Genomic DNA, 21,959 nt, shown 5'->3' with positions numbered 1-21,959 from the left:
TTGCTTACTGACTACCATATACATGTTAATACAATCAACAAGCTAGGCAGTTAAGAATATTTCCTTGCGTATTTTGAAATACCAGTACTCCTGTTTCATTGCTTATACATAGTGATACAAGACAAATGGGACATCATTAATTTATCCCCCATCTGACCTGATTAAAAATTATTTCTCTATTGGTTTGTTTTCTTATGTGCTTACAGTAATACTGGCACTTACACCGTATTGTCTGTAGTGTTAAAAGTTGACATTCTTCTTACATACATTTTACATTAATTTCTGTGTTGAGTAGAATACAGCCTCCCACAGAAGGAAAAGCATGGGGATCAAACAGTATTGTAATAGTCTTGGGGATGACTGTCTGTCTGTCTGTCTGTCTTTCTGTCTGTCTTTCTGTCTGTCTTTCTGTCTGTCTTTCTGTCTGTCTGTCTGTCTGTCTGTCTGTCTGTCTGTCTGTCTGTCTGTCTGTCTGTCTGTCTGTCTGTCTGTCTGTCTGTCTGTGTGCGTGCACACAGCCTCTTCCATCCACTCAGCTCTGCTAAAAGACCCCAGGGCTGACACACTGAGTGGGGAGCCTGATTCCTTGTATCTGCTTAACTCCAGCTAGATCAAGCAAATCAGTCACTCCCACTATCACATGCAGCTCATGACTGTTAGCTCGGGGCGCTGTTCTACTGTCTCAAAATTAGCTTCTCTTATGAGTCAGCAGAATGTATGACAACAACATATGTCACATTTTAATCGATTCAGCATTTTGTAGAACTATTGTGTGCTGTGTGGGGAGATCGTTAATGTGAGTGAGGATTTTGAAGTTCACAATTTCAAGTAAAACGTGTCAAGCACAAGATTACGAGTATGTTGGAATGTTGGTCTTGCTCTCATTAAATGTCTTTGCAGCCATTAAATGTGGCACCTTAGTGCAGTGGTTAACCTTCTTACCAACAGCCAAGACCATCCTGGCTCCGAACCTTCTGTTGACATTTCCAATGTTGCATTTGCGTTGGCGGATTATGGTCCTTTTAACTTGGTTCAGGTACATCCAAAGACACAAAATATGCATTTACTTTGACAAGACACTTCTTGTCAAAGTAAATGCATGGTTGTCATTAGAAATTCAGTAAGTGTGAGAATGAATCTTACTCCAGGCAGTGCCATGCTGACTTGTGCTGACATTCTCACCCACCCCAATATTTTGGCGCACATGGACATGTCCTCATGGGTGTCTCTGCTTCCCATTCATGACACGCTACAACTTGGTGTTCGAGCCACTCCCTTGTATCACTTATTATGGTTTTAATGCTGTAGTAGCAGCTGAGATAGGTCAGTGACAGCTGGCATTCTACAAGTTCACTGGAGCAAATATGGGACATCTGTCTTTGGCTCAACTCAAGGGAAATAATAGATTTCGGGGGGGCCAGAGAAGTTGACATGTTTTAGAGAATGGACCAACATTAAATATTCCTTTTTCATTTTAGTATGTTGTTTTCCTCAGATGTAAAGCTCCAGTGACGCTGCGGTAAATCTTGTGTTGCTTCCTTTGCTGAAAGGTTGCCATGAAATTAAATATGATCAAAGACTGTAATGCATTTCTCCAAATTTATTCACAAACAAATAATAGGTAAATCCCCTGCTGCAAGATTTTGTCTGACAGGATGCAAGGATTTACAAAAACAGCTGAACTATCAAACATGTGACATTTTGGGTGTGCAAAAAGGGCTGTTTCCAACCCTCTTTTTGCCTTTCTAGTTTGTATTTTATTGAGATTATAGAATTGATTAATTTCAATTTTCATGAAAATTATATGAAAACAGCAAGACTTGCTGCTATAGGGTATTTTGAGTAATATAGGTGTTGTTGAGAATCAGTAACTACAGTGATTACATACATCATTGCACCATACCTGTAGTTGTACACAACTAATAGCTGTAAATATCAGTCTATGTGATGATGTGGATAATGGTGCCTCCTAAATCTTATTGATACCTCCTGTTTGACAGCAGTACTGTTTATCTTTTTTAGTATTTTCTTGTATAGCATGCTTACATAAGAAAGTAGGGTTTCTAAATAGACATTTTTAACAGGAAAATTATTGTCCAGATGTCTCTCAAAAATCCAAACACATGCAATGAAACCTCGGTATTTGTCGAAATTTGTGAGGCATAAATTTGTCATTTTTGTATCTTGTTTTGAAAATATTTTCCCAGTATTATCCACACATTGTAGTACTGTAGTATACTGCCAGATAGTGGCAAAAATGTGCCTGAAACTATATCCAAAGTTAACTCACAGTCAGCAGCCAAGGTGAAAGGAATTGAAGATGGAAAATTCCACCCCTTGCACATATTTATGACTTTGATTACTCTAAATAATTCATTTATTTGTGTGCAGGTTTGTGTTTGTGTGCACCTTATAATACAATTTAGTGTCTTGGTTTATTTGCTCGTTAACTATTTCCAAATCATGAATACGTTTCTTTCATTTTGTTTGTCACAAAACATTCTCTTGTGTCTATTTTGCCCCGGTAGCAGTTACTCCCAACCTCGAAGGCCAAACCCACATACTTTTATTCACCATAATTTTAAGAAAATTTGAGTATTCAAACAGGTCAGGGGAGTCTGCTGAAGGATGTGGAACAGAAAGGCCTGAGGAGGCAAGAAGAGCAGTTCCATGATCAAGATCTGGAATGTATCTATCTTATATATCTATCCTTTGATTTCTGTGTTTGTTAAAGGAATTTAGTCAGCACTAAAGATATACTGAAAACACTGAACTGTATTTTCATTATGAATTATCAAAGAAATTATACAACTGGACATGGTGGCAGAATATAAAGGAAAGCCTGACTTTTTAAGTCCTAATATAAACCAAATAAAGCCTCCAAACTCAGGGTAACACTTTAAAGTCAAGCTGATGTAAGTAAAATGACGTTCCTAGTACAGACCCCAGTAATCTTGACTTGACTGCTACCTGAAATCTTACCCATCAGTTTTAAGAGACCAATAACCTTGTTTTATATTGTTGAAGTCAAATCCCATGCCAAGAAACAGACTATTTTGATAGTCGACAAGGCATCAATTAGCAACGACTACTCAACTAGTCAAATTATGGATTGCACAAAAAGCAATGGCTCTTACTTGCCATCTTTAAGTGGTAGCAGCAAGAAAATGTTTTTTTTTTCTTTTGGCAAAAGAATGCATTCAGCCTGTTCAACTCAGCCCAAAGGGTTAGGAGTTTAAAGCTGCAATTTTTTTTCCCTTTTCAGAAGTCTCTTAAATGTCACAAACCTTTACACAAATAATAATAGACTATTCTTTCCTTGGCTTAACACCAAGCCTTTCTTGGCAAGCCTTTCTAAAGCAGACAATCATGGCTTTGGTTTATATACAAATTTGACTGGAGAGGACTCATCACACTAAGAAAAAAATAAATGACCACAGGCGCTTGAAGTTTCTGTTTCCCTTAAAAGCAACGCACACAATCAGTATGTCATCCGTAAATATGTTATGAGGTTGATCATACCGTAGTTGCTGCTATTGTCTTTTCTCGTATACAAGACAAAAAGAGGTGAGAATACACAAGGGAAGAGTGACGTGTCATGGAAAAGGGACTTTCGTGTAATCCTGGAACAAATATAGTTTCGCATTCTGTCAGCGACATTAAAATCATAATAATGAAAGAGAAATTAGGCTACATATTGTGGAAAGTAAAAAATCTATGAGCAGCAGCCTGTCCTATGTTATGTCACTCCCGGATGGGGGTCCATAAAACTATTCAGTGCAAAAGTAGCATTTCTTTGTGTTCCTGCCAGACCTGTAAACAAATTGCTGAGGGCCCGAACATTCTTCAGTCTCTGATAAGACCTTCTTTCGGCGAGTTTTGTAATGACGCGATGATTAAATATGTCAACTTCAGTCCTGGAGTCATTTAAATCATAGGGTTTTTCTTGGTGAACTGGGATTAAGATTTTGTGATTTTTGCATAACTTTGGAGGCCTGTATTAGGGATAAGATGAAAGAAAATGAAAAATATTCCACAATGCTAAATACAGTGGTTCATCTCCAGAAATAAGTGGAGGAGCTTGGCTTTGTCTTTTAAAGCGTTCAGTGTAATAATGATAATCAAATCAAGTAAAACACTTTTCATCCAGACAACAATCTATTAGACTCAGACAAACAGGGTTATGCAATTGTTACCTGTGAAATTTAATCATAGATTCGTAGATTTTTACATTTTCGAGCCTTTCAGGCATTCCTTAAACATTTCCTGCCAAGCTCAGCATTATCATCTCCAGACTAGTTTTTCCCTCTGATTTCTGAACTAACTTTTTACCCCCACAGCATAAGTCTTACATTGCTGAAATGCACCCATTTCTCCCAATCCACATCACACTGCACTGTCAGAAATAGACAGAAGCCTTTTTTTTCTATTATATGAATCATTCTCCAAAAATGGGCTCTTGTCCACCATGTTGTGCAAGCTTTTCAAAGTGGATGATAATATTGCACCCCTGGCCTTAAGAGTTGTTTGAAAATAGCTGTTAAACAGGAAAGCATTATCATTGGGCAGGTATACCCACTTTCAGTTATTGAAGATAGAGAAATGATTACTGTAAACAATAGCAAACCCTTGATTATGGTACTTGTGCATTTTTTCATTATCTTGTTCACAAAATGAACTATTTCAGTCTGAGTCTGAGGGGACAGCTGTAGACGTGAAAAGACTATGCTCCGCTGATCCAGAACACAAGAGCAGCCTCAGTACCATTGTTTACATCAAAACACTGGGCACATGTAAAGACTCTCACAACTTGGACTACAGCATTTGTTACCTGCCTGCTACTCAGGTTTTGCATTATAGTGAAAATACAGAACATTGTGCTCTACTTACTGAACATTTTGAAATGATTTAATGAACTACCATTCAGTAGCAGCGACCAGTGGTGTCCAGCATTAGATTAATATATGGCCTAAATACTGAATACAGTACAATTTTTGATTGGGCCCATCTATTAAATGAATGATCTCCAACTCCTGCTAATTATTAGCATTCCCACTCCTCTGTGCCTAGTGCAGTAATTTCATAGTATTTACCGAGCTGTAATCCACGGTACGGCACATATGCTCCCTGAAGAGACCGGAAATTGGATTTCAAAGTCAAACACCGATGGTCTGCATGTTATCATTTGTTTCCATTGTTGATTTTTTTCAGGTGCGACCAATCTTAATTACCATCTTTTTCTGTCTTTTTCTCAACCCCAGGTATTAAATGAAGAGTGCGATCAGAACTGGTACAAGGCAGAGCTAAATGGAAAAGACGGCTTCATTCCCAAGAATTACATAGAGATGAAAGCCCATCCGTGAGTACTCAACTTGTTGGATTCTTGTATGCACAGTGTATGATTAAATATAAGATTGCCTTCTGCCTAAATTATTTTTAATTATGCAGGGTAGGACACTTTGTCTGATCTTTTCACAAGTTGCATGTGTTTATTATAAAGTAAGACTTCTTTTCCCAGATATAGAAGTTGCAAGTACACACTAATGATTTGTTTTTTGTTTTAATTTTCAGTTGACTCGCTGTCAATGTTGCAAGCAAACCATTCTCAAGACCATTTGTATATGTGTGCGTGTGTGCGCGTGTACAGATTTTGAGTGTTCAAGCCTGTTCAGCTTCTCCAAACTTGTCATTTTGGACTGCGGTTCAACATTTTTCATGGCAAATAATAGACAACAAGCTCTCCCCTGCTGCTCATGAGTTCCACAAAGATCTGTCCTAGTTCTGTTCAGTTTTCAACTGGGGCCTACCTGTGTGTTTACATGTTCTCCCCGTGTCTGTATGGATTTCCCCTTGGGTCTCCCACTGTCCAAAAACATAAGAACATGCAGTAGCTTCATTGGAGACTTCTAGCCCCACTGTTTCCCTAACTATAGGATAGGCAGAATAGATACTATATGAAGGATTTTTTTTTTAAATTTCATTGTCTCACAATCTTATTACTTCTTGTTTGTACAGCACTCAGATGAAACGAACTTCATAAATAAATGTCATTTTGAGTTGTTCTTATTATGAATATATATATACTTCCTCTTGGCCATTTGCTTAGCCCCTTTTGTATTTGTACAGGTGATACAATGTAGTTGGCTGCTGATAGGACTTTGAAGGGGGTTGCTGATATTTTAGAGGGCACTGATGCAAATAGCCACTGTATTAAGCCAGTATTATCTGGTTGCTGTTTTCATCTTTTCTGATAAAATGCAATTTAATGATAAAGAAGCATGCAAGCCCAGAGTGTAGCCTATCGCTGGCTCGGTGTCAGGAGAGATTGGCTCCACCCCCTCCCCCCACAACCTTGTGAGCAGGATAAGTGTTATTGAAAATGGATGGAGGCAATCAAGTGATGAACGCAAATGAAAATTTATTAACTGCTCAAATTGTCCTCAATGCCTATACATACATGATTCTGAAGAGCAAAACATCCCAACAGCATAAATGCTAAAAGTATTTGATAAAACGTCCTTGTTAGGCCGATGCTCTCCAGATGCACACAATATAAAAAAAATGCCTTCTGTTCTTATCTCCCAGATAAAAAAGCCTATTTTGTCCGCCAAACCCACTCAATTTAATGCCCCATCCTTTTCAAGTGATGTATTTACTGCTGCAAAAGTTTGGACATCTCCTTCAATTCTCTTTGCCTGAATTCTGACAAGATATAGCTACAGTTTAGTGTTTTATCAATGGGCTTTGAAAATTTAACAACAGCACCACTTAATTTGTCAACTTTATATTTACACTAAACCTTTTTATCATTAAACCCGTGATTAACATCAGTTTTAGCCATTTTAGAAATATCACTAAAGTTACATGAATGCAATCTCTTTTCCAATTATTATTTTGTACTTTTATTCTATCTTAGATGCTATGAAATGATTTAAGTTGGTTTTGGTACATACTGTCTCTCCTGGACCCTTAAATCACAATGGGCTCTAGGTGCCAAATTTCCCTTAATGTTCTTTTGTCTCTTCATCAGCTTTGTTCAACTCATAATCAATGCAATCAAAAACTTGACTTTACAATTCATTTTTTTAACCTTCTTCTCATAATGGATAAATGATGCTTGTTGATACAAGTTGCCAAAAATTGACATTCACCATGCCCCCCCTAGACATAGTCTCTTAAAGGCTGGCCTTTTTTGTATTTTTTTTTTTTTACATTATAACTGATATGCTGCTGTGACAAAGGAATTTCCCATATGGGAATCAATAAAGTTTATCTTATCTTATCCCTCTAGTGTGTCCTGGGTCTTCCCCATGGCCTCCTCCTAGATGGACATGCCCGGAATACCTCCCCCCCGGGAGGCGACCAGGACAATACAATTTAAATGTTAGCACTGAATATCTTTCTGCATGTGCTCATATCTATATTTTCTCATCAGTGTCCTCAGATATATTTCCTTGCCTGCCAAAGTGATCTGGAACTGTGGCAGGTAGCAGGCTTTTTATTTATAAGCAAATATTCCCCAAGGCAACTAAAGAAATTATCAATATCTTATGATACCCACAACCTTGAGCTATTACACAGTATTAGTTATATTGTGATTCATAATATTAAAAAGACATTATTATTTATAAATGAGCTCCGCAAACATTTTTCAAATTCACCTATGTCACAAATATCACCATCATTGACGTTTGAAAAGAACCAGTTACCACAAGGGAAGACTGTGTGAAAATGTCTTTAGTGGATGTGTCTGTTCCCGTAAAGTCATCACTTCCTGTACCTGCTTATTATAACCAATTACTTTTTTAACAAGCAAATCATGAACGACTAGGCTCAAGATGATTGACAACTAAGTTTTCAGTGACTGTTTAGAGGCCACCTAATATCTCATATTACTTTGCTCTATCTAATCAATGTATAGAAGACACTGTCTGAAGACATAGTCAGTGCTGTTTATTTTTTTAAGGAAACTTAATTTGTAGATAATGTGAGCTTCTGGAATTGTTGAGGTAAAAGAGGCTGGTCTCGAGGCAGTTAAGGAGGTATAATATGTGGCCTGTGGCGAGGAAGAAATTACTGTCCAATGGGCACCCACACACCCCAACAGCCAAGTACTCACATCTGTGCTTCACAGTATGGCTCAGCTGTGAGTCAGTCTTCTCTCTCTCTCTCTCTCTCTCTCTCTCTCTCTCTCTCTCTCTCTCTCTCTCTCTCTGTCTCTCTCTCTCTCTCTCTCTCTCTCTCTCACTCTCTCTCTCTCTCTCTCTCTCTGTCTGCTTGTCTGTCTGTCTCTGTGCATGGATCTTTTTTCCTCCTTTATGTGCTCACACTGTATGGGAATACTTTGTGTGACTGCCAAATATTTTAATTTAAGGTCAAAAGCTATTTATTTCACTTTCACATTTTGCCACTCACTCTTGCTCTCGCTCTCTCTCTCTCCAAACACACCCCTCATACTCAAACTCGGCTCACAGATAAAATGTAGTTCATGCCCTAGGATTTGTTTGTGCTCCCAAAGATCTATAACTTCATACCTTCTTGTGCCAAGGCTGCCCCTCGTTTGAGGTGTTTCCTTTTTATTTTGGAGGTTTTTAATGCCATGCGTTTTCTCAACCAATTAAAGGGATGTTCTCTTTGGCCTTCAAGTGTCATGCGTGGACATTTACATAACTTTATTACATGTGTTCATGTAATATCAACATGTGTTCCATGACAAATGTATCACAAATTTTTAACTACCACTACAATTTATACCATTGTTGTAACTTCAACAATTATAACCACATAATACTAACCATCTGGCACACTTGCCGGCAGTCAACTCAATAAGGAAATTACTAGAACTTCTTCTTTCTTCTTATGGTAAAAAAGAAAAAAGAAGAGCTCATGTTAAATTTGCATTTAATTTGTAGTCAAATCTGAAACCGTAGCACTTTTTCCCATCACTGAATTCAGTTTAAACTAAAAATATAGCAAAAGGTTTCCAGATAGCCAGAGTGACATGGAGAGCCTAGTGAAGAAAAATCATTCATGTGTGACAGTTGTAAACTAGATCTTTTTTTAGACGTTTAGCATTAGGTAGCAACTGTCCGTGTGCATTAGCTGAGGTTGAGTCACAGCAAAAAAAACTTCAAGGTCCTTGACATCTGAAGAAATTCTCTAGATCAACATTTTTGTAGCCAACTTTGGAAAATACCAATACTTTTAAATTACGAAGATATATGCTTTTCTTAAAAATAGCAAAGAAAGCTATGAGATTTCACAGACTTAAGCCATGTGTCCACTGCAAGAGACCAAAGCAGAGGCAGCGATCTTTTCACAGGTCAAGAAAACCGGCAACATTTTATTTTATGAGGAATTTGGACAGGAAGTTCCAGTGAGCATTTTTAGTATGTGCAGGGGAAAAAAAGCACTACTTGAGTGCAAGGGTTTGTTTTTCTTTTTAGGTAGAGCAACATACAACATAAAGGTGAAAGAAATGTATTAGACTGTCATTAACAATAATAATAATAATAATAAAAAAAACATCAAATTATGGTTTGTGACTAATGCTTTTTTTTGTGAAAGCAGTTTAGCCTATCCCTCGTTCCAGAGGTGAAGTGTGGCTGACACTTGTGCTCATTGCCCTCATCCTGTTTCATTTCCCCTGAAAACTGACCTGATTTGACGTTTATCAGAAAGAAAGGGGGACAAATTGCGCAGGCTCGGTGTGCTGCCAAGCATCAATACAAAATGGATAAAAACTTGGCCATTTCATTATTGATTTCCCCCTACATGTAAATGAGCCAAGAATGTCATCTTTAGTTGAATGCCCTTCTAAATTATTAACACTAGTCAGAGCCTTCTCTTCCCCTGTTTCTCATCAGTCTTCCTTGCTCATGTCTCACAGTGATTGTTTTTTGAGGATCTAACTTAGAGAAACAAATTTAGGGAGGAAAACAAAACATTTTGCTTTATACATTGTTTAAATGGAAATCAAGCTTCTTCGGGAGTAAGACTTTCTTTACGAGACAGCATTGCCGATTTTGCCCTTGATATAATTTGCTCCCTCCCCCTCACTTTCACACCCTTCCATGGAAAAAAGGAGAATAAAATTCATATTACTACATGTCATGTTTAAGGCTTAACTGAATTTACTATCTTTCAAATACTGTAATATTTTCTGATTATCTGAGTTTAATGAAAGCTAATATAAAATGTGTGTTATTCATCGTCTTTCCTCTCCCATAAAAACAAAGACACACAATTCTTTTGTAGCCAAGCGAAGAAAATTTTTAGTTTGTCACTCATTTTACAGTTCCAATTTGAAACTCATATGATATGGCTTATAATTTTAGCAGTTGTGAAACAAAATGAAATTATGTCTATCTGTGCAGAATTTGTGGAGGAATTTGTTTTCATCTTTTTCAAATCAACGCCGCAGGAACGGAAACTAAATGCAGTCTTAATAATCTCTTAGCAAAAAAACACATTAGTAAGCTCTCTCTACCTGCCTCTCCTTTCTCCTACAGCATTTCATCGGTATAAACAGCAGCCTGTAACGTTTGCTCCCTTCACTTTGATTCCAAAAGAAAAACGTTCTTCTGTGAACTCAGACACAAGCGTTACCATTCTTGACCATCTGGGTCGGCAAATCCTACACAAGAGGGTTTTCTTTTTCTTTTTTTTTCTTCAGGTTTTTGACGTTTTCTTTTAGGATCAAGTTTTGATATTCAAGACTGGCATTAATGCAAGTCTGGGCTGGCAGTGTGTTAGAAGCTATTTCCACCGAAGTCTTCACAACAAGATACGTGAAAAGTGTCTGTCAGCACTGCTGGGTGTTGGATAATGATGAATTCTTATTCACCATGATTCAGTGGATTCTTTCCTTTCTTGAACAGTGCACACTGTAGATGGCATCATACAATAATTTTGTGTGACCATGCTACATTTCACTCAAAACAAAACCCTTTTGAAAATGCCTGTTCTTTCCACAGTTAATCAGGGAATGACCCAACTTCATTCAGTTATGTCATGGTGTGAATGCATCTTTTATTAATTGGGTAAAGCCTTTTTTGGGGGGATATTGTCCCAGTTATGCTGATGTTACTGTAAATAAAAAGGATGGGCCCTGAATTCTGCAAGGAGCATTAATAGCATAAATCTTATTTTATAGTTGAAATTTTAGTTTCTCTAATATGTGTTTCCATTTTTATGATATATAAATGTGATGTCAACCTGGATTCCTGAATGGACTGTTTGTCCATTGTCTGAACTAATGCTAGTACTGTATTTAGAAACATGGAATGGGCTAGATAAAATACAATGCACAACTTCTACTAAATTTTAACATCTCTTAGAGAAATAGTCTTATTTTCTGTCAATGTGTGCAGTGTATAATTTGCGGAAAAAAATTGTGTTCCATAAGCATTATTTTTCAACAATTTAGTCTGCATATCCTAAGACACCATGCCAGTCATGACCAGATTACCAGCGTCATCATGATGAATCATATCTGAGTCTTTCAGCTATCCTGGAGGCTGTTCCTCACTTCCTCCAAAGGTTTTCGATGTTCAATTGGTTATGCAATTCAGAGCATTGCTGAGACATGTGGACTCATCATTTGCACTATCACACATTTGCAGGAGAGCAACTTCAAGACCTTGTTTTATTTAAGAACGACATATCTGATGAATTTCTATCAACCTTTCATCACCTGTGTTCCTTCCCTTGTCCATTAAGTTGGTTACAGATGTTGGGTTTTGAAGAGGCCATTTCTAGCTCACATCTTCTCATGAACTTGACAGTTCTAACACGAGGGAAGTCAGCTGGAATTCCTATTGACTCCCTACATCTGGGGAATAAACTCTAGTGCTTAAGGAGGTTCTTCTATAGTGTATAAAGCATCTGGATTTTGTAGACTTCAATGGATTAATCCGAAGCATAACCAAGCTTTAGAAAAGCTATTTGCGAGTGTCCTTGTTCTAATGTGCTGCACATGCACTGACAGTATTGAGAGTCAAAGAACCTGCACACAGCAATCAAAGTGCTTGCATAATTGAATTGTGACAACACTGAATGTTGACAAGTTTTGTCAACCTTGAGCAGATATCAGAAAATCTATGTCCTCTGCTATGATGTGCATTGTTCAAGTTTGATCAAGGTGGTATAGCAGAATGGAAATGACACAAGCACATTGTGAAACTACTAAAACATGACATTTTTTAGACGTCCGCCTCAATATCACCAGGAATCATGTTATTCACATGTCATTTCATGCTTCATAACCAGAGACGACCGACCAGGAAAGAAGCATCTTCATGGCTGATGATGCATTTGTTCTGGTGGCGACTTAGATTTTGATCCATGCCAACCCCTACCCACCGTACTGAAAATGAGGCACCCAAAAGAGGTTAAGGTGCCCGGACTTGACTGAACCATCGCAATTTGCTCCCTACTGATTCTTTGTCTGTCATAGCTCACTGAAGTCAGTATCAATCTACTTTGATACCTTTGTCATCCAAGACTCACCTTTCAAGGAAATAGGGCAGTAGTTGGTGTGCACAAGGAGTGTTCTCTGCTCTTGGCCTGCACATCACACCTCTGAGGACTTAGCTCCCCTGTCAAGTATGGCTAGGGCCCAGATAAAATATGGCCATATGAAGGCTTTGCAGGACTCTTAGTAAAGGAGCGGCTTTGTGCTGGCAGGAGCTGACTGGTGCATAAAGCTGCTCTCCTGCTCACCACAGGAGCTCACCTACTGGCTTGGACAATAAGCAAGAGTGTGTCGGGAAGGGAAGTAGGAATGCACCTTCCCACAAAACACTGCATAATTTTAGCAAAGGCATCACAACACTCTATGCCTGTGGTCACTAATAAGCCCAATTAATAGGCACAAGTTTTATTCTGTTTTGGCTTTGATTACATTTTTACAGGTGACTCTTTTTCTGACAGTTTTTCTACTAAGCTGCTTAGCAAAAGAGACATTTTACCCGTCACTGATTGGTCCAGCACTCGTTGCCCTCGTGGGTCCGAGTTTGTTGGGTTTTGGAATGACGACCGTGACTGGTCAAGGCGAGGGCAAGGGTGTCAGCCAATCACAGGCAGATTAGAGCAGGCCATAATTGACTACAGACTCAGAAAAGCTGCATTATGAGTGAATGTAGCTGGCACTTGTGTGGCGATGACAGTGACTGGGAGAGAAAAATATAGAGGAGTGAAATGGCAAGAGAGAATAGTGGTGAAATTGTGAGTTGCTGTGTCATGGCTTGTGCTTAACGGCATAAGTTTGGCACCGAAAACCTGGCTTTTAATCCAGAATGGACTGAGGCGTTTATGTTAGTCCTTCCTGTACGACGCTGGAAACTGCTGTCTCGTCTTTTCTGAGAAGGTGGCAGTGGTCAAACATGGAAATGTGAAACGCTCCAATTCAAATAAATATATACATTGAAAAACAAAGTTTAATAAGAGAAAAGTAACCCGCTAAATTCGGCAGCTCAGCTCCATTAGATAGGCAAACCTAAAGCAAACTACAATGGGTCAAGAGGATTGTAACACATCAATGTACTGGCGAACAACTCGCTAATTTTGCATGTTCCCGGAGCCAATTTTGGGATGCCTCAAAAAGACATTTGGTAATGGGCGCATTGCCAAGGAGTGCCTGTGTGCAGGAGCCTGTACCCCTTTCTTGATGAAATAAAAAGGGGAGCTTTGCAGAAATACTTAATTGATCCCGCAGAAAATTGAGTAATATTCCTCTGCCTGTATCAAAAGCTATAAAGAAAAGCAATGTATTAGCCAGGGATGGGCTAGAACAGCTGCATGAAGCCATGCTTAAGGCTTACAGAATTTTACATGAGGACATTTTCTCATTTACAAAACTTGTAATTTAATGTCAGCCTTATGCCTGTACAGATATCTTCATTGCGATACGTAGACGTCAACTCTTTTCAGTACATAATTTTCTTCACAAGACACAGGAGGCAGCAGTAAGTCTAGACTGAATCCACCATGTGATAATTGTATACTAATCTGTTTTATTTACCAATAATCAGGCTTTAAAATGGAGGTCATGTGGTCAAGCCAGCCTATCTGGATCAAAATCTGAGTACCATGGCTGGACACAGATAAAGTGCAGCTTGAAATTCACTGGAAATGTGGCTCTCACAGCAATATTTCCCGTCTTAAAGTTGCTTTGCTGAAACCTCCTGAGTGTGTAAAACCTTCACATTGCACATGTCTCAGCAATGGCCTGAATTTCACAAACATGTGCCAGCCAAAACAGTGAGAAAGACCCTCCGCCACGACTTGCATACTCAGATGTTGAAGACAGAGATGTTGATCTGGTCAGGGCATACCATGCTTAAAGGAGAGTAGATGGTAGTGTGGTGATATTACACCGAAAAACTGGAATGCAGCCTCTCCTACTACACCCATAAACACAGATAGCACTCATTTAAACTGGCTGATGCTAACATTTAAGCAGACACCATGATGTTGTATATCGAGATGCATGTTTGGACATGTGAACAGTCAGTAGTGTCGACACACCTCAGGGAGAGGATAACTTTTTACCAGCAGCCTTCCTTTCAGCAGTGGAGGATACTAGGAAACTGTCACTGATGGTGACTACATGGTCATTTCATTTCATTTGGATTTAAGAAGGGAGTTGGTGTAACTAATGGAAACTACATTTTAAACATATTTACAATCCCAAGTCTGGTACTTTCTCACGTTCTTTTATACAAACACACACACACATACACACACACGAGCACACACACACACACACACACACACACACACACACACACTTCAAGCTTAGTTTAGACAAAACATGGATTTTGATTCCTCATGAAGAATCAAAAACAACTATGAAAGCTAGTATAAGGCTAAAAAACTCACTGTAGATAATGAGTATTTGCACCAAATCTCACATGAAGGATAAAAAGTTTTGATTTAACAGGAGGGGGTTTTTTTGTTTTGTTTTTTTTTCTTTTTGTACCTTGATGAAGGGGTGCGTTCTGAATACAGGGAAAGAAATGTTTGGAAATGGAAGACATACAAAAGTATGCATAGCTCAGTTTGTGGTCTGCATGAGTTACAAGGAAAAGTGGTATAATAAAATAAGAAATGAGAAGCCTCTCCTGTGGGCTATCGTGAACACATTTGCTTATATCGAACCCTGTTAAAAAAAAAAATCTACTTGATGCAAGGTTGTACTAAAAGAGATGGCCACACTGCTAGATTAGCATCAGCAAAGCAAAACATTTTATATCGAGTTCAGAACATATGCATTTAATACCTGGTGGCTTCAAAGTGCTTTACACTGGATCACATTCACACATACACAATGACAGCAGCAGAGCTGCCATGCAAGGTGTTAACCAGACCATTGATAGCAAATGGAGGTTCAGTGTCAGTAGGCAGTCTGGAAGAGCCGGGAGTCAAACCGTCAGTCCTCCTATTGGCGGGACACCTTAGCCACAGCTGATGGCAGCAGATTGACACGTGGGAAGGGGCAGTGATTTTCTCACCACACTGCCCTTCATTCAATGTTGTTGGCCCCCAGAAGATGTGATGTTTGCGTGTCCTAAACCCGTCCTGTTTTCCTGCCACCACTTGGCCTGCGGTCAGGGCTTCGGTTTATGGCTCAAGGGTTTAAACTCAGGGCCAAAATCAGAAGTCTGAACACCTGTTGGTTTGTTTAGCTGTATTAATAGTTTGGATTTCTTCAGGAAGACTGTTAATAGTCAGTCATTCGTCACTGTTTTTTCTTCTTCCTCCTCCAGGTGGTTCTTTGGGAAGATTCCCCGGGCCAAAGCGGAGGAAATGCTTAATAAACAAAGGCATGATGGTGCCTTCCTAATCAGAGAGAGTGAGAGTGCACCAGGTGACTTCTCCCTCTCAGTGAAGTAAGTACCATATTACTTTTCATTAGTATCATTAGCGGTAAATGAATGACTGATGTACCACTCTGGATTTCAACCGCCATGTTTCCATTAAATACATTTTTCACATTCTAATCCCAAGCTACTGTGGATTCCAAACCATTGATCGCTTCCATAAGTGTTAATACCCTGTGCATCTGACTCATCACCGCAGCCGCTTCCTTATTCTCTTGAAGTCATTACTTCCCTCCGCTGACCAGCATCCAACTCTTCTCTTTGCCCTTCATTTGGTTTTTTCCCCCCCAAGTATTTGCTTAATAATGGCTTACTTCCTCTTATTGTGTCTTTCCTTGCCGAGCCTCCCAAAAGATACACCAGGTCACAGCAAGTTCCATGTAAAGATGGCATGATACGGATCTTAACTGCCAGCACTGTCCAGCCCCCACTTTGACCGTTGCCAATGCCTATCCTAGTGGCACGACTGAGTCATTTGATTAAAACTCTTAACCACCCCTCACTGATACACCTGTATGTTTTTGATAAGTGAAGCCAATGTCCCGACACATTTGTTTGAATCTCCCAAATGCTTTTAACCTTTGGTGCCTGTCGGAAACGGCGCCTCTCCCATCCTTACCGTATTGTCCCCCCCACTTGCTGATAACCCCATTTCTCAAACTGCTGTCGCTGTGACACTCCGCAGGTTCGGCAATGATGTGCAGCACTTCAAGGTCCTCCGTGATGGCGCCGGAAAGTATTTCCTATGGGTGGTGAAGTTCAATTCCCTCAACGAACTGGTGGACTACCACCGCTCCACCTCAGTCTCCCGCAATCAGCAAATCTTCCTGCGAGATATCGAGCAGGTCCATCACCAGGTACGAGTTACATCACTTTGTCTGAACATACTGGAAAGTTCCTGGCATGGATGTAGCTTTTTACCTTTCCAGTGATTTACTGTCTGATGTATTTTTAGCTCTTGTCTGGGGGAAGGGTCACACTATCCAATTTGCTCAAGTCAAACACTGACGGAGTTGTTCCTTTGCTGCGTTTTTCGCTTGATTTGATTTGGTGAAATGAGACAATATTTCTAAACATCTGACAAATGTCAAAACAGGTTACTCATCATTTGCAAATGACAATCAATTACTGTCGGTAACAATAACGCTGTTAACAACAGCCCCTTGTTGTGACGACCTAGTTAGATTTAACGGTTGCATTTCATTGACTTGGGTTTGGAACGATGGATATATTACAGCTGACACGCTCTCTGTGATAAGTTTTACAAGGTATTCAATCATTTGCCCAAAACTGGGCACTAACGCATATTGCTCTCCTAATTTAATCCTTGAGCGAATTCATACGAGTCCGTCTACAAATGATCCGACAAAAAACAAGCTCAGGGTAGTTGTGACTATTGGCTCGGTGTCATGAGGGTTGATGGGGATCAATAACTGATATTTATTATAGCTATTATAGCTATTTCTTTTCTGTTGTTGTGATGACCGTTTGTCATGTTAAACCCTCACTAATCTGTCTTCAAAACTTCTTTCTCCCCTTGTTTGAATCGCAAAGCATCCTACATATGTGCAGGCGCTCTTTGACTTTGACCCCCAAGAAGAAGGAGAGCTGGGTTTCCGGCGCGGCGACTTCATCCATGTCCTGGACAACTCTGACCCCAACTGGTGGAAAGGTGGTTGCCATGGCCAGACGGGCATGTTCCCCCGCAACTACGTCACGCCTGTCAATCGGAACATGTAAAACAGTCAGACCATGTAAAACAACCACAAAAGCCATCAACCATCGTCATGATCATTGTTTTTGATCTCATCAGCCCCCATCCAAACCCCAACCACCCCTTTTTACCCCTCTACGCCATCCCACAATATCAGGAGCAGACAGGAAGAATGCAAACAACTGAAAGTGAGAGAGAGAGATAAAACAGGAGTCGCGCCGCCGCCATAGGCGGTGCTGTGTGGGTGGTAGCGGAGCAAAATCAACTTCTAACTCGCGCTGAGAGTGTTCGCCTCCCCAGTGAACGCCTCGGTGAGGATTGAACTGTCTTTGAGGGAATTCTAAATGCAGATAAACTTAAGCGTAGCACACCGACCGTGAAGATAACCCAATGAGTAAACCGCTAGAAGTCCCACAGCTGCTTCTGTCTTCTTCTCCTTAACATTCTGCCTTTTTGTGTTTTGTTTGTTTCTTTTGTTTTTCTTTTTGTTTTTCTCTTCTTACTTTTTGCTGCGTGTTGTTTTAATTACCTAAATGAGAAGCCTACCAATAAATCCCAACTCTGGTCGAATGGAGGAGAGAAAAAAATAGAAGAAAGAAATGGTTTTAACAATTTACAAAAAAAGGAAGAAGAAAAGAAAATCTGCCATCTACAGCAGCTTTCCATGTCTAAGATCATTGGCACATGAGCATTGTACATCAGCCACTGGCTGTATAAATAAATCAACTATAGAGAGAATCCATTTTTTTAAGAATATATATTATATATTTGTATGTTTTTGTCTGTATTACCTCTCATAACTTTTTTTTTTCATTTGTAAATTATGTTCGATCATTTGTTAGTCAGAGTAAGACCTAGTAGCTCTAGAATGTGCTGAAATGTTCTTTGAAGTTTTTTTTTTTGTTTGCCCCCCTCCCCCCCTAATTGTCCAGATGAATCTGAGGGCTCTCAGATATGACGGCGTGATATTACAGGCACCACCGATTCCAATTGGAGAAGGTTTCTCAACGTCTATGACACAGTGGTGAGAAGAAAAAAAAAAGAGGTTAGCACTCGAGACAAAGTAATCCCGTTGGGGTTGGGGGGCTGATTATTGACCTGCAGGGTCGAGCCGCTAAAGCTGGCGACAGCCATTGGCTTTCAAAGAGAGGTCAGCCACTGTTTTCCAAGCGGGCGTATTTATTGCAGCCGTTCTCACTCGGCCAGCGAGTGTCGCCGGCGGAGGCCGTAGACACGAACATGAGGGAAGGGAGGACGATCAGAGAACCGAACTCACACAACCATGCAAGGGATTCTCAAAAAGACACGCTTAACTAGATTTGTTGTTCTTCTATCCAGAGCGGTATACGAGGACGTGTACAGGTAGTTAACATTCATATTCCGAATAATTCATTATGTGCATGCATAAGCGAATGTTCTCTTGTTATACCTGCATATAGCAGAGAGGCTGAGTTTGGATAATCACTTTGTGTAATCACCAGTGCAGATGAGCAGCTGGCACAGATGAACATTTCATAAAATTGAGAGATTGTCTTTTATGCTAAAAGGTGAGAGATCGGTTTAAATTATGTAAAAGATTTTTTTTTTTTTTTTTTGTTCTGCATTGTTTTTTCTTTCTTTTTTTTTTTTGGTCCAATGTGGCGTGTGGTCAAGCACTTTTTATCAAACATTTCGCTTCCTGGTCCGGTCCAGTGTGTGTGTTTGTTTACTGTTTTCTCGGTTTCCGTGCTCTTTTTTTTTTTCTCTCTGGATAGTGCCTTTCTCTCTGGTGTTTCAGTGTTTCCGACTTCCTACTTTGAGCCCCCTCCCCTTTTTCTGGGGCCTGCCAGTCCTGCATTGAGGAATAGTGTACATAATCCAGCCTGTCTCATCCAACTGTGCCCCTCCCTCCCTCCCTCCCACTCCTCCTCCAGCCTGCCTTCACCTTTCTCGCCACCACCATAGATCTTCTCTTATTTAAGTGTCTTTTGCTTCGTCTTACCTAATGATACTGTTTTGTTTTTGCTCTTTTTTTTTTTTTATTCGCATTTTTCTTTTGTTTCATTTTCAATTAATAAAATGCATTTATTAAAAAACCAAAAAAAAAAAAAAAAACATGGAAACCGTTTCTTGTGGTCTGTATTTTTGGTTGGTTCATCTCTTTTGAACACGAGTGGTATCCAGGTCAAGTGCAGCATAGGAGGTCAGCAATAATCCAAAGTGATAAAAGTAATTGTGAGTGGAGTTTTTTGGGACTTTTCCAGATGTTGAGACAAAGATGGTGAATCATTGGGGTGGGATTGAGACAGCTATTGATCTATTGATATCATTTTGGCAAAAGTAAAGCTGAAGGCCTAAAAACAGAACAGCAGTTGAATAAATGGTGGGGTTTCTTTTCATTTCTACAGAGGTTTCAAATTTAAAATCTAACGAGGCATTCCTAACATCTGAGACCTCAACAGATCATTTTTGTGGCTCAGCTGTCTGGCTGGTAGTAGAAACCAGAAAAAATGCTGGATTTAATTTTCTCCGCTTGGGATAATTTTACCCATCCAGAAGTGTTGCATCTTAGGGGAATTCAGAGGTTAGCGTTGGCGAGTTTACCTCAAATGTCATCTTAAGGACACCAGGCCTGGTTTTATCATGAACCCCTTCTTGCGACCTGTCCGCCCCTGTTGACGTCCAGAGCACTGGCGTGTGTCAGGTCATCTGAAAAGGCGGTGAAGAGGAAGCTGAGGATTTCACTTCTCGCAGGAGAGCCCAGGGTCGTTTTGCATGCAAAGATCTTTAACGTCACGTTAGCCATGGTCTGGTGCACAGCGAGTTTTCACTTCACCACTCCCGAGTGCCACTTTCTGTACAACCTAGGTGCCCTCCTCTTCTTTCTCCTTTTTTTTTTCTTCCCCGCTGCCCTGAGCAAACACTTCCCTGAGTGTTTCTGTCCCCTTTTAAACCTGTTCCCTATTCTGTGTTTTGAAGGCTATCAGCCTGCTCCAGTGCTTCCATTCATCCTTGTGACATCGATGGAACCCGAGAAGACATTTCGCATCGCAGCCTCTATTGAACCATCGCTGACATATAGTTATTCCAACAAAAGAGCACTAGGGTTTTTCCTGTTCTGTATGAAATTCATAAATTATGTCTGACTTTAAATTTAAAGCCCAAGGGTTCACTCTCTCCTCCCCTTTGCCATATGGTTCAGCTGTAGCATTCAACAAGGCGTCCCGGTTAAAAGCCGACGCTGTTTTAACATTTTAAGATGATTGGAGGATTTGCGAGGAACGAGTATATTCTACTCGGTAGAGATTATTATTATCGCCATGTGAACTGGTGACCTTCAAGAATCCCTCTGCGTCATACTTCTGTGGACCAGTTGGACACATTTAGAACAGAACTGACTTGTGGTCTTAAGAAGTGATTTATATGTCAAAACCACGAACAGGGAAGAATCTGTGAGCGGTGCAAAGCTTCCCCCGCGTTTTCTGTTGGCGACACACCGCGTGGGCTGCCGGCTGGCCGCCGCCGATTTAAAGTTAACGATTCAGTCCCTCGCACGGTGAATCATGATCCCGTGGAAACGATCCGTGTCCCCCGTGTAGGTGTCTGATTTGGGACAGAGTTATCAGATCACTTTTTTATTTTTTTCAACACCCATTAGCACAGGCCTTTATCTGGCATGCAAAGGTTAAGGCTTTCCATCCCTCTCTCCCTGCCAGCAAATGGGCAGATGAGAGGGTGGCACTCCAGAATAATACCCCACTTATATTTAAAGTAAGGCAGTTTTTATATAAATGAATATATATTCATCAAATACATGACAAAAAAACATACAGTTGCAAGAAGTTTGTGAACCCCTTGGAATTTCCTGGACTTCTGCATAAATTGGCCATAAAATGTGATCTGATCTTTGTCTGACTCAAACAATAGACAACCATAGGCTTTTTAAGCTAATACCATACAAACAATTATTTGTTGTTTTGTTTTTTTTTAACATAATCAATTTTCAAAGCGCATGGTGGAAAAGGTATGTGAACTCCAAGACTAATGATTTCTCTAAACTGCTAACCTGTGTCAAGAGTCAGATGACCTGGAGTCCAATCAATGCAACGAGACTGGAGGCGTTGGTTGACGCTGCCCTGTCCCTTAAAAAACAGCAGATTTGAGTTTGCTATTATTATCAACAAGCATTTCCTGACACGAACCATGTCTCCCTCAAAAAGAGCTCAAGAAGACCTTGTAAAGTCTACAAGACCACACCACAGGATGAGCTGAAGAAGAATCCTAGATTGTCAGACTTACAGAAATGTCTGGTACATGGTAAAGTCTCTGTTGATACATAAAACATTGAACAAGAAGGAAGTTCATGGGAGGACAGCACAGAG

The 21,959-nt window shown here is 39.9% G+C and overlaps 1 protein-coding gene across 2 annotated transcripts in view; it reads left to right on the top strand.

Moving 5' to 3' along the window:
- Positions 1–19,700, top strand: part of grb2b (growth factor receptor-bound protein 2b) — a 40,975-nt gene extending 21,275 nt beyond the window's left edge. For both annotated transcript variants that reach the window (XM_086170933.1, XM_086170932.1), the window contains exons 3-6: positions 5,262–5,359; positions 15,771–15,893; positions 16,570–16,741; positions 17,439–19,700. In XM_086170933.1, coding sequence (XP_086027059.1) covers positions 5,262–5,359; positions 15,771–15,893; positions 16,570–16,741; positions 17,439–17,624 — 579 coding nt within the window. In that variant the 3' untranslated portion in view covers positions 17,625–19,700. The remainder of the gene's footprint in view (positions 1–5,261; positions 5,360–15,770; positions 15,894–16,569; positions 16,742–17,438) is intronic.
- Positions 19,701–21,959: the final 2,259 nt, after the last annotated feature.

The sequence above is a fragment of the Fistularia commersonii genome, chromosome 23 (genome assembly GCF_037954325.1).
Source record: "Fistularia commersonii isolate RoL2024-O1a breed Wild chromosome 23, RoL_Fcom_v1.0, whole genome shotgun sequence".
Classification (NCBI taxonomy): domain Eukaryota; kingdom Metazoa; phylum Chordata; class Actinopteri; order Syngnathiformes; family Fistulariidae; genus Fistularia; species Fistularia commersonii.
Note: the sequence above shows the minus strand (reverse complement) of the source record. Positions and strands in the feature narration are given on the sequence as shown.